The sequence below is a fragment of the Protopterus annectens genome, chromosome 14.part0 (assembly GCF_019279795.1).
Source record: "Protopterus annectens isolate FY-2018-M chromosome 14.part0, PAN1.0, whole genome shotgun sequence".
NCBI lineage: Eukaryota > Metazoa > Chordata > Ceratodontiformes > Protopteridae > Protopterus > Protopterus annectens.
The window spans coordinates 1,153,090,788-1,153,104,749 of NC_056748.1; the positions used below are offsets into that span (position 1 = coordinate 1,153,090,788).

General features: G+C 37.3%; 1 protein-coding gene across 2 annotated transcripts in view; it reads right to left on the reverse strand.

The window, feature by feature from the left end:
• The window catches only part of PBLD (phenazine biosynthesis like protein domain containing), a 323,037-nt gene that overhangs the window by 271,317 nt on the left and 37,758 nt on the right, over positions 1-13,962 (reverse strand). For both annotated transcript variants that reach the window (XM_044056953.1, XM_044056954.1), the window contains exon 2: positions 13,798-13,897. In XM_044056953.1, coding sequence (XP_043912888.1) covers positions 13,798-13,897 — 100 coding nt within the window. The remainder of the gene's footprint in view (positions 1-13,797; positions 13,898-13,962) is intronic.

A 13,962-nucleotide genomic window follows, 5' to 3' on the forward strand; every position in this document is an offset into this window, starting at 1 on the left:
TTTTTCTTCTATGTTTTATTGTCTTTTTTCATTTTTTTAATTCCTTCAATGGATCCACCACTTTAAGCATCATGTTATACCATTCTGATTTTTTCTATCAGCATCACTTACTTTTAATTTCCATAATTTCATTTTATTCAGATATTCCTTTTCTTCCATCCTGTCCTTTTTTTTCCATCAGCAGATGGCACAGAGAGACTCTTATCAGTCTGCAAGGCAAAGACAGAAAGATAAAGAAGATAGTCATCAGACCCCCTTCATAAGGGATCCCAGAAACAACCTGCTCTCCAGTCCACAGGGCACCACAGGCAAATGGAAGGAGTGTTTCCAGCAGCTTCTGAATGAAGAAAAACACAGAAACTGTAATGCCCCAGACACAGCCTGCGATGAAAGAGGAAGAGGAGCCCACCCTAGATGAAGTAAGAACAGAACGAAGGAAAATTAAGTCAGGGAAAGCAGCAGGCTCAGATGAGGTCACTGTATATATGATCAAGATGCTGGGTGAGTTAGGGGAGAAATTGCTCCACACAGTACTCATAGCAGTATGGAGAGAAAGGCATATCCCAAATGACTGGAGAATGAGCATGCTAGTGCCAGTGGACAAGAGTAAAGAGGACATTCACAACTGTGGGCAGTATAGAGTTATCAGACTTCTGCCAGACTGCATGAAAGTGCTAAAGAGGGTGACTGATAAATGGATATGCAGAGTAGTAGAAAGAAGGATGAGAGATGAGCAGCTGAATTCAGATCAGGATGCAATACAACTGACCAAATGTTTTCAGTGAGGCAGATAGTTGAGAAGACGCTAGATATGAGTAAAAAGTCCACCTGGACATTCCTAGTGTGGGAGAAAGCATATGGCAAGGTCCCAAGAAAGCTAATTTAGGCAATCCTGTAATCGTATGTAATCGTGCAAACAGTGGTAGCATTAGTACAAGCTATTTACAGGGACCCAAGGGAACAAGTAGAAACATGTTCGGACTCACAGAGGGGCTCCCAGTGGGAGGGGATGTGAATCACAGTCCACTGCTGTTTGTACTGGTGATGGACTACATCAGCAAGCAGGTCGAAGGGGAACAGATCAACAAGGCTGCTGTGTGCAGATGATGTGACACTAATGGCAGACTCTGAACAAGAACTTCAGCAAATGACAGGGGAATGGAATGCACAGCTGAAGGCATACGGGATGAAAGAGTACAGACAAGACAGTTGTCATGGCAGCAAATGGTGAGAAATCTTTAGAAGCTGAAAACTGAGATACAAGGGAAAATAGTGGAACAGTTTAACAGCTGCAAGTATCTTGGAGGGGTGGTTGAGGTGACGGGAAGACTGAATGAGGAGGTCAGAAATAGAATCAGAGGGGCTGCAGCCAACTGGTACAAAATATTGGGGTAGAGTGTGACATAAAAATGCCAAAGAAGCTGAAAAGTAATATGTACACAACAGCAGTGTGACCAGTACTACTGTAGGTAATGGAAATGAAGTCCCTGGGGTGAGTGTTAAGATATATGCTGTGGGATGGATGAAGAAATGAGGACATCAGTGCAGAAACCAGATTAGAGCCACATGTAGAGAAGGTCAAATAAAACAGATTACTGTGGTTCAGACAAGTGTAGGAAAGCAGAAGAAAATTTGGGAGAGACTGGAAGATGGCAGAAGGAAGTGAGAATATCCAGCAAACAGATGACTGGATTGTATGAGAGAAGACCTGGAATAGTCAGGTATGACCATTGAATAAGGTAGGAGAGTGGCAGTGGATCAAAAAACAGTTGCCGAGACACCCCAACCCCATGTATAAAATGGAAAAAATGGGGTTGATGATGATGAGAGCTTACAGGAAATAGTTTTACTTTTTTCACCTTGGATATACACTCAGTCACTGTGATACCTCATCAACAGGGTAGTGAACAATAAGATCCCTTCTTTCCAGGAGTCTGTAGTTCTCAGACAGTGAAATCAGTGAATTATGCATCCTACTAGAATCAGTGCTGCAGAATAATATTCCAGTTTGTTATCAGTGCTGAATCTAAGACAATGCTTTACTCGGACGCATGATACTTTTAATTGTACTAAATGTATTGCTTGTAAGTATATTCTGTTAGCCTTTCATTTTAAATATTCTACAGGTGGCAGAATTTTTGCATTTAATTCTTTATGCAGAGAGACTACGTTTGTGGTTTATTCAGCTGTGTGCCAAATGTGTACAAGATGTTATGTTGTAAAACTAATAGAAAGTTTAAAGAAAGGATCTTTGAACATGAATTTACTATCAGAAAGTGGAATCTATAAAAAAACATTGACTAGACATTGTAAGAACTTAGAGAATACTTTTTTTTATTTTTAGTGCTAAAGATGGTTTTCTTGACTATTCATGAAGGTAACACAATATAAAACAAACATATCACTTTATTTAATGCCACAGTGTGTCCAGGATTAAATGATAACGGGTCTTTAAAACATGTCCTGAAATCCTAGATAGAAACATTAAGGTATGCCTTTTAATGTGTAACTAAACTGTTTAAATGATTAGTTTCCCATGATATTGTAACTTGAAAAAGCATTATTTAATGCAAAAGCTTATTGGATATTTTGTGTGCTTTAAATTAAATATGAGGTTTTAATTTAATTTTGTTTTTATTTATGTTTATTTTTATATTTGTTTACTGGGAAAGTCCAGCTGGGCATGTGCCCATTTTCAGTGGAGGCCCGGGGAGAAAATCTTCAAGTAATATATTAGCATAAATACAAATCAACAAATCAGGCAAATATTAAATGTGAATAATATCAACAAAACTTTTTTTGTTGTATTACAGCTGTAAAAAAGCTGCACAAATAGCATTTGCAATACATACAGTGAATCTGTTAATATTTGTTGTCATGGAAGTACAGTTATTTAATAGTAGATTAGAGAGAGGCCATATTCAGATATACAGAGGGTTTAGAAAGTGAGTTAGTATTTAGGGTGTGGCTTATCCTGGGGGAATGCAGGGGCAGAGCCAGGAGTTTGCTAGGTGATTCTTCAGGAATGATTTGAATTGTTTTGATGAGGTAATGCAGACTAGAGTAGTAGGTACAGTGTTCCATAGGTTGGAAGTATAGTTGGAGAAAAGGCCTTCTCCAGCTGAGTTTTTTTGTTCTAGTAACTTGTAGTAAATGTTTATTGTCTGAGCGGAGGGATCTAGGAGCAGAGTATGGCTGGATTAGATCTCTGAGGGGTGGGGTTTTGTTTGGGTGGAATTTGATGGGCTAGGCTTAACTGGTTAAAGTGTAGGAGTTGTGGGAGTTCAAGCCAACCAAGCTGTTTGAGGGATTGGCAGTGATGTGACCTATATGGTGATTTAGTGGCAACTTTAGCTATTTTGTTGTAGCAGTAATACGTTCTTTTACCTTAGTTCTGGACTACCATTGCTGTTGGTATTTTAATAAAACAATATATCTGGGACAAAGGCACACTATAAAACAAAGAACAAGTTACAGTGATGAATGACCTTTAATTTCCATTACAGTGGAAAGATTTGTAGAACATGTAGCAACCTCCTATATTCACCATACAGTACACATTTCATCTAAGAACTTTCTTGTCGGCTCCTAAAAGAGAACGCTAAAGCCCTGATTACACCCCAGCTGACCAGTGTTTATAGTACTGTAGAAGCTGGCTATCAGTGGTAGGAGTTTGTGGCCAGTGCCACTTCACCCATCCTAGAGAAAGGGACCAAATCCTAGTGCTTGAGTACCACCAAGTCGCCAGCCAATTGGGGAAGGGTCCACAGCTACAGGAGTAAATCAGGCTTGACCTGTTAAGAAGTGCATGTACTCTGCTAAGGACAAAGGATGAGCAAGAATGTCCACCTTTATAACCAGCTGTGGTATACCTGGTGACCAACACAGGGGAAGGAATTAGCCCAAGCAAAGTCTCTTCACTGGGACATGAGCACGGTGTTGCACTGGGGCCACTCTAAAGGATCCTTATCTGGTGTAGTGTAAATAGTTGTCCCCACCCCCAAAAACATAAAAAAACAGATCTGCAGGTCAGAGAGGAGAGGAATGCTTTAGCAAGAGGCTGACCTCTGGGGACCAGAAACATGTATAGAAAACAAAACGAACCAGTCATATTGACATATGTCTTGTCTCTCAAGCACAGCCCAGGTAGACTTACAGGCTAAGAGAAATGTAATGTAAATATGGTAAGCCGGGAGGCTAATATGAGCCAGTGCTCTGTTAGGTGTCAGAAGGTCTCCCCATGCCCTTCTCAGCCTTTGCAGATTCTCAGAGGCTACCTGGTAGCCAAGCAGTCCACCTTAAGAATTTTTTTCATAGAGAAAAAAATGCCTTTTAAGCTTTAGCAACAAAGCATGAGCTGAACTATAATAGGTGAATGAGCTTACTTACTTAACATTAAATTTCTCCCAAGCTTCAACTTTCTGGACTTCCAAGATGGCTGCACATTGTGTAACAGCTTAACTCTAGCTCTCCCAGTGTGAAAACAGAAACTCAACAGTGAAGGCCAGAAGACTTTTGTGTTTATGGGTAAATTTCAGTAACTGACTAGTGAGTGTACTGCCTGGATGCCAGGAAAGAAGAAATACAGACCACCTGGAAAAAAAATCAGCTGCAAAAAGTAAAGAAGAAACACTGGAGAAAGTTCTACAGCCATTCAGCAAAAAGCAATGCAATCTCCAGACATAACTTCCAGTAACCTACAGGAAGATATAAGACAACTGCACACAAACCTGATTAAAATAAATGAAACACTGATGCAGTATATCAACACACAACAAAAGGCTGGGAAATGGAAGAAACTTCAAATATTCAGATGAGGTAATAAAGCTGCAAAAATCAGAGGCTGAAATGAAGAAAAGGCTGTCTGAATATGAGACTGCTCAGGAAGAGATGTTTCAAAAATAATAGAATTAGAGGGCAGAGCATGTAGGGATTTTCAGCTACAAAGAGAAGCTGGAAGCAACATACTGCATTAATTTTATGAAAGCACAAATAAGCAACTGGACTGGTATTCCACAGCAGGAGTTGTTAGGTGAAAGGACACATCATGTGTATCCTCCAATCCTGGCTATAAGAAAGAAACCTAGACCTTTAATAGTAAAGATGCAATCCTACCAGCAGAAGGAGTTGATTCTGATAAAACTATGACAGACGGGAAAAATACTAAAAGTGAGAGATAGCAGAGTGTTTGTGGAGAATGATTACTCATTGTGCACTAGGCAGAAGAGGAGTAAATTCATTCCACTCTTCAGGGAATGTCAAGAAGAAGGTGCGAGATTCAAACTGCTGTAGCCAGCTGTCTTCAAGGTATTCTTCCCTGGAGGGACAGAGTCATTTTTTGATGAAGTACATGCTAAGGAGGAAATACAAAAGCGTGTCCAACAAAAAGTGAGCTGTGAAACAGAAGGGGATTCTGCTTCTTGTTCTTCTGGTAATAAAGACCACAGAAAACTGTACATGTGAAGCATTTTCCACTGTTTCAATGGAAATATTGGCAACAAGAAAGGGAGAATGAGAACTGGTTACAAGAATTGAGAGTATGTTGGAAATGAAACAGAGACAGGATTTGGGAGATGGAGATGAATAGCAATAAAACCAGTAACTTATTGTAGGAGTACAGTGCAATCATTATATTTGTGAACTATGACAGAACAAGACAATCTAGAAATTTTGGACCTTTTCAAAATTTGTTGGACTTGTGGGGAACTCTAAAGTATATGCCCTACGTCATGTCGTTAATGTTCAGAAAAATGCTTTTGGGAGGGGAAGAGAGGGGGAGAAAGTTAACTGTAAGTAAAGAAACATTTTTTCTTAATAGTACTATTTTTGTGGTTTATGATTTTCTTTGCATGCTATAAAGTAAGGTTTTCTCAGATATTTTTAAGGGTAATGGGGGATTGTAAGTAGGCCCCTTCTATCTTTCTTCTTGTTCAGTTTTATGAAATGTAGGCACTGCAATGTAAAAAAAGTGTGGTTAAAAGAGCATATCAATAGAAAAATTAATGTGCTTTTCTCATTCTCACATGGGGGGTGACTGGATTAAGGAGCTTAGATTAATTTAGTAACAAGTTTTAAGAGAAAGCAAGTAAATGAAAAAGGAATACTGAATATTATGAAGCATTTTTTCTAGCAAATGGATGTATGCTTAGTAGCAATTCTGTATCTGGCACTCATGTCTCCAAGGTAACAATCTGATAAAGAGAATTTGGCTGTCTGGTTCTCATGGCTTCACAGAGACAATCTGATAATGATAAATTCATGTCTCCATGGAGACAATCTGATAAAGAGAAATTGTTTGCAGTCTGCTGGAGAGTGATTGGCTGGTGGAAAAAAAAAAGAAAAGAAAAAAGAAACTGGTTAGGAGATAATGTTCTCTGAAAGCATTCAGGGGTTTTCCCAGCTGGAAGAGCTATAAAGGACAAAAATCAGTTAACACTTAGTAGAGGCACAGGCTGCACCATGTGTCTTAGCATGGATAACCTTTCTTTTACGTTACCTCAAGTCTATGAATGTGGCTGTCAGTTTGGGACATTTGTTCCTATTGGGAGGGTAAAACTTCAAAATTTGAAGATATACATAGTTTTGTATATTAGTATTAAATTAATAGGCTCTAAGGGGGTATTGGGGGTTTGTCCGCTTTTTTGTTTGAGGGTTTTCAATAGAACAAAAATACTGTAAGATGTAACATAGACTCAAATGAATATGACAAGAAACAACTATACAAAAGTTCAGCTTTCCAAACAGTGTACGCATGTAACACAAAAGCTGGAACCATACCTCTCAACTGTCCAGGTTTTCGCAGAATGTCCAGAGTTTTGCTTCATATTTTTTGTTTGTTTTTTATAAAATTGTGGTCTTCTGACAAATCATAGCGAAATCATGGAGGATTAAAGTAAGAAAATAATGACAAACACTTGAGTTTCTGACTTCTTACCTTTCAGAAAATTCAATCAAATACAAATTCTGTTATTCTCTCAACTTTGTGAGTTTGTAGGAGCGATACTTAAAAATTGTCCATATTTTTAGGCCTTTGTCCCCCATTATTTATGGCTTTGTCCAGATTTCTTGCTCTAAGAGGTTGAGAGGTATGGCTGGAACTAGACATTTAACAAAAAATGTGTTATACATAAAAGGTGAGAATAATAACTTTTTTAACACAACGATACTTTCTGTAATGTATTTAAATATCAATGGTCTCACAGATAAATACAAAACAGAAAGAACAGTGAACTACATTAAAATGTAGAGTGCAAATAGCTATGTTACAGCAGACACACTTGAAAAGAACTGAACATGTGAATTTCATAAAGAAAGGGTTTCAGGATGGTTATTTAGCACAATGTCAGGGACAAAGGAAAAGAGGAGTACTTATATTAATTACAAGAGGAGCTCTTATATTGATAGATGAGAATTAAAGATATAATAATGGCAGATTGGTAGTGCTAGGGGGCTACTGGCAAGGGAAGAGGATTACACTGGCATGTATTTATATTCCACCTAAAACTGCTATAATGGAGCTCAAGAAAATTCTGGGAGAAATCAGTTTTCAGCAAGGAATACTACTTACAGGTGGGGACTGGAATTTGATTTGCAGCAGTGAAGATGTGTCTAGGGGCCCAGAAGGGAAAGTATAACAAAGGAGGGTAGATTTTTGAAGAAATTTATGAAAATATTTGGCATGGAAGATGTGAATTCAGTAATAAGAGTTGAGTGAATTTACATATTATTCCCCAAGATATAAAAATTGGGCTAGGCTTGACAGAATTTACATTTCACAGGAACGTGCATTTAATTGAAGGTCTTGATATGCACCCAATAACTATTTCCGATCATGCTCCAAGAATAACTAAAAATAAAAACACAAGGTAATGAAATAAAAATGAGACACTGGCACTTTCAAACCTATGTGTTGAAACGAGAGGAATTTAAGGAATGGGTACTGGAGATTATTCAGAAGCTATTCGAGAAGATAGAAATTACTTCTGAAAATATAACTAGGGAATGGGATAAAATTAAGGTGGAGTTTAAAAATACAGTGAAACTAAAAGAAGGGGAGCTATGGTTAAGCAGTAACAAGAATTATTTAGAGGGACTGATAAATGTTAAAGTATTGCAGAATGGGGGGATGTCACAGAACAAGAAGAGGATTAACTACAGAATGCTAAGCAGAAAATAAGGGATTACCTTAATAAAATGCACAAGTTTAGAAAGACTGCTGCTAGGCAACTATTTGACTTGGGCAACAGAAAGTATAAAGGGGTGTTGCCAAGCTTAGGGAGCCTATAACAAGGAAGGTAACGAGATCCTGTATATATATATATATATATATATATATATATATATATATATATATATATATATATATATATTACATATATTTAGGAAATTCTATAAAAGTCTGTATAAATCACAGAAATATGGAAATCAAGAAAAGATGAAGATGGAAATGTTTATGGAAGATTTAAATATGGCAAGGTTAGAGGTAGATGAGGCTCAATTACTAATGGTTACGAAAAAGAGGAGATGAGATAAAAACTGTGATGTATAACCAATCTACAGGAAAGTCCCCAGGACTTCATGTGGAAGTTTGGAAGCTAGGATTGAAAAACCTGATAAAGATCTGGAAGGTTTTGTATAACAGTATTTTAAGAGGAACAGAAGTACCAACATCCTGGAAGAAAGTAGTAGTAGCTGTAATAACTAAAGAGGGTAAAGATCCATCAGATCCAGCTTCATACAGGCCCATTTCAATACTAAACCATGATTATAAAATGTTCATGTCTATAATGGCTAAAAAATGGCAAAAGTAATGCCAAAATTGATAGATATGGATAGTGTGGTTTTGTGGAAGGGAGGCAAACATTTCACAACATTAAGAGAATGAACACTGATGATCCAAAGGGAAGCAGAATGTGAGAACACCATTGTTGTTAGAGGGTCTTGATGCAAAGAAAGCATTTAACAGAGTAAGCTGAGACTTTATGAGCAGGGCAATGGAAGCATGTGCATTTCCTGAAAAACTTGCAAGGTTGATTAGGAGGATATGATGGATCAGAGGTGAGAATTAAAGTGGGTGGAGTCCTCTCTGATACTTTCTGCTTGAGCAGAGGAACCAGGCAGAGGTGTTCTCTTTCCCCTTTGTTATTTGCATTATATTTAGAACCATTGGCAATGAAAATAAAGACTCAGAAATTCAAGGATATAATTGGTATGGTAGTCAAGAAAAGCTGGCTGTATTCGGAGATGACATTATTTTATACCTGACAAAACAATAAAGAGACATTATAGTGTTGTGGAACATTTTGAGATGGTTTCAAATCTTTTCAGGATACAAAATTAATGAAGCTAAAGCAAAGGCAATAGAGGTAAATTATGTACCCACATATGAATTGGTTCAACAATACCTATATTTATGGGGATATGATAAAATGAAGTATTTATGAGTATGGATTAAAAAGGATTATGTTACAGCAGCTAAGGATATGTGGGAAGAGACTAAACAAAAGATAGTACAAAAACGGAGAAAATGAAAGGTCTGTCATATGAATACGTGTAGTAAGATACAAGCAGTCAAAATGTTTTTAGTCCCTTTAGTCTTATACACAGGTCAGTCATATTTATCATCCGGAGGAGGAGGAGTTGTGGATAGCAAATAATAAAGAGATGAAGGATTTTATCTGGGAGGGGAAGAGTCAAGTGGGATAAGCTGATTCTTCCAGTAGAACAGACAGATTGGGATCACCCGATTTGAAGGGGTATTTCAGAGCTACATAGTTAAGGCTCCTATACATAGCACAAGCAGAAAAACATAATTCAAAGTGGAAAATGATGATGATGAAACAGGGGGAGCTCAAGAAACAAGGAGAGACTGGGATTTGGTTGCAGACCTTTAAGAAGAATAAAAATAATCATACTGAATATTTTATCTACAAAGCAGAAAGTATCCTAAGAACTAAGCCAAAACGGGAATGGAGAAAGGAGATTCTGCTAATAGGGATGGCTGCAATTAAGGATAATGACAATAGGCTGGAATTTACTGGAGAAAACTTTCAAAGGAACCAAGGCATTGGGTGCAAATAATTAGAGAGGGAAAGATGATAAAATGGGAAGATGCCAAGAATTTATTTGGACTGCAGGTTACAGATTGCCTCCCCGATCAAGGATTGATATCAAGAGTATAGACAAAGAGAAAGAAATGGGGTGGAGGGTCCTAAACAAAAGAGCAGCACTGGTAGAGTGTTTAGTAGAATCTAGAACAAAAGTTGCGATTAAAGAAGAACAAATTAGTAGAGCATACAAAACATTGCATGATAACTATAAGACTCAATCAGAGGAGGTTAGAATGGATTGGGAAGAGAGACTGGTTAAGCAATTCACAAAGAAACAATGGGAGGATATATGTATATCTCCCAAATATGTAACAAAATCTAGAAGATTTAAGATTTTTGCTTGGAAGTGTTTACATAGATATTTTATACCCCAAGTAGATTCCAGAGAATATTTGCTCAGGTAGACAACAAATGTTGCAGGTATGACAGGGAAGAAAAAGGTAACTGGGAATATAGGAAGTGCGGTGAGTTGGTGGACTTTTAGGGATACACTGTTGGAGATGCTAGGTGGGTAGATTGGGGTAATGAGGGAGATGATCTTTCTCAGCTGTGATACAAAATCGGAATTGCCTAGACATGGTAAGGCCTTGCTGTGTCTAATTATGGTGGCTGCCAAATCAGCAATTACTAGAAAATGGAAATCAAAATCTAAACCAACTACTACTGTAGTGAATATAGTAACAGAGAAAAAAACTACTGGAACTGGGATTTTTAAAAAAGGGTAGGAGCATACTACATAGGAATATATGGGAATTGTTTGAACAATACATAGAGGGGAGGAGTTCATAGGTAGCTACTAGGCTATTGGCCCTAGGGCATAATTAAGCCCAGCCAAAAATGTTCTGCTTTTGCTTCCCTCCCAAGTGGTTTAGTTACCTGCACCCATGTCAAGCAAGGCCACAGAAGTGATTCCTGGGGTGAATTTCCTGTTTCCCATCCACTCATCAAGATTTCTCTTGAAGAGCGCTAACGAGGAGTGAGGTTTAAAATAAGGCAGGACTTAAATGTGCTATGTAATGTTTGACTGAAAATGACTGGGAAGATTATAAGTGATGTATAATGTTTGCAACTGGGAGTGTGTCATTATGGATTGTTACGTAAAATCCTTGCAACTAGGATTGTGTCGGTGTGCTGTGTTTTCAGTTATATAAATGTATGCTTGTCCATGTCATAAATTATGGTTTAATAAAGATGTTTCTTGTTTTGAAAAAAGGGCAAGAATTAAATAATGTATGTAATGTTGCTTAGGTTATATGGTATATAGTAATATACGTGAAGTATAATGTTTGTAATCTTGAACTTGTTAAAACAGTTTGATTACTTTTATATAAATCTAAATTTGCCTGTGTCACAAGTGATAATTCAATAAATGTATTTAAAAAAAAAAGATATTGAAAGACAGGAAAAAAAAACTTCAGCTTTCTGTAAAGGTATCTGTTTATTGTAAACTCAGCTAATACAGCAAGAAATAGAGTGAGTAGTTATCCTGGGTACATAATAATCATGGGAACCACATCATATGGCAGAGGATGTTCAGAATCCTAAGGAATAAAGGTATACTCAGTATTTCTGTCTTATCCAAACACATCCTATAGCTTGCTGTTTCTGTATAAAGCCTGAGTACACATTCACTTTGATAAAAACATGAAGCTATTGTTAGCCTACAGACTTAGTTTGCATTCCTCCTCACCTAACTGCAGATAGTGGGTTAAGAAGTTTTGTCCTTGTATACCAAACAATTTGAAGCTGCCCCCACCAAAAAACAGTCCTGATAGGAATATTATCAGTCTTATTATCAGTGTCCTTGTATACCAAACAATTTGAAGCTGCCCCCCACCAAAAAAAACAGTCCTGATAGGAATATTATCAGTCTCTCTCTTTCGCTCTCTCTCTCGCTCTCTCTCTCGTTAACTTATGCTTAAATCTGCTTGATCATACATATGTATCCTGACAGGTTAAAAAGTCAGTCTTTGAAATTAAAGTTACTCAGTGATGGCATAAATGTAGCAATTTGATTGACTAAATGACAGGTGCAAATGATATAAAAATGAAGTTAATTTCCAGGACTTTTTACATAAGCATACTGCTATAAGGCAAATGGCAGCTATGGAAAACAGCTCCCTATTAAAATGTTTGGACTCAAAATGCCGAGTTCCAGTAAGCTGAAAAAAGAGAGAGAAAACACAGGAGAGGAATGAATCTCGTAAATCACTCTTCTCCTTTAAACTTTTTTTCCCCAGGTGGCAAGCTACACCCCCCCCCCACACACACACACACACACACACAATCTTATATATACCAAACTCTGAAAATGTTATACCTCGTAAAAGGGAATATTCCAAGAAATGGCATCTCAGACTTAGTATATCTAAGACCAATGTTTTAGCCAGTCAGTCTCCATATTCCAGGACTTGCTCTAGTGGGTCCCAACATTTCAAATGGTTAGCATGGAAAACTTTGAATGTCAATCAGTTGTTTTAGTCATTTTTTAATTGAACTGCTCATGAGGTGGAAAGGAACAGGTAGAAGGTGTGCTATACTGCACCACTGCCACTGACCTTTTTTGTACAGATAACTATTCATATGGAGAATTTAAATCCTAAGGTAACTCTAAAATGACAGAATTTGTGGACCATCCCACACCATATCATGCTGGTGGTAAGCACAAAGGTGGTTCATTGTGTGCCGAGAATCCTCTAGACAGCATTAAAGCACGTCACAAAAGATGTGTTTTGACAAAATTGAGAAGTCAAACTAATTTCACTTCTCAAAAACACCTTTCAAAACTTCTGACTTTGAATTGTGTGATATTCTCTTCAGTGGTGTTGGGCACACAGCCCCAAAAATCCTCCTCATTACCCTCCCCACAGTAATCACTTTTATATTACCTCCCAAAATAATACTGACTCAGGGAAACATTACACTTAGAGCAAGGCAGGATATAAAATTATGGTATAGTTCCCGAATTAAACATTTTGAATTGAAAGTTCTATGCGAAATTGCTTCTAAAATTCTTTTATATGTTTATTATTGCTGTGATAAATGCAGCAGTTAGTTGTGAAACCAGGCATCAGTAGCACACATTCAGTATATCCTGCTACTGACTTTTCATTTCTTCCGAAACAAAGTTTACAAAGTATTTTACTTTAACCAGAATTGCTCCTGTGTACTGGTGTATACTATAAGAAAGGTCATCTTTTTATCTACTGCTTGCAAAATTCCCAGGTCCCTTGTGCATTGTCAGTCTCACAATGCATTACTGTAATCACACTACAGTGTAACATAAGTTTTTTTCCTGCTGATGGTTGTTATTTGTGCAGCAAAGATAAAACTCCTGAACTTTATTATTAGATCACTGTTATGCCTATCAGGGCAGACGGGCTACAGCCCTTTTGTACCAAAGCTTTTCCCTGGCAACCTTGGCCTGCTCTTCTACTATATACTGTCAAGAAGTGTTGCTTGTGAGAATACAGTGCCACTTAACAGAACAATGTCAGATAACAGAAATATCAAGTTTTGCTCCACTGACATGACTAAGCTTGCATTAAGGTAACTACACAAGTGTGGTCATAAACTGAATGCTGCAAATACGTAATTACTTACAAAGACATAATCTGCTTTTTTAGATTTAAATAACATTGTTCATAACTTGACATAACGTTTTAAATAAAATATTAAGAATATTTACTTGTGCTGAAGTCATCCGTAGGACTCTTTTTTAGGATAAAGGCAGTCTCAGACAAGTTCATTTCAGCTGCAATTTTTTGATAGATATCTTCATCTAATTCCTTATAAAATAAAAATACAAAAGTCAAACAAAAAGTGTTGTACATAGTCACAAAGGGTTTTTATA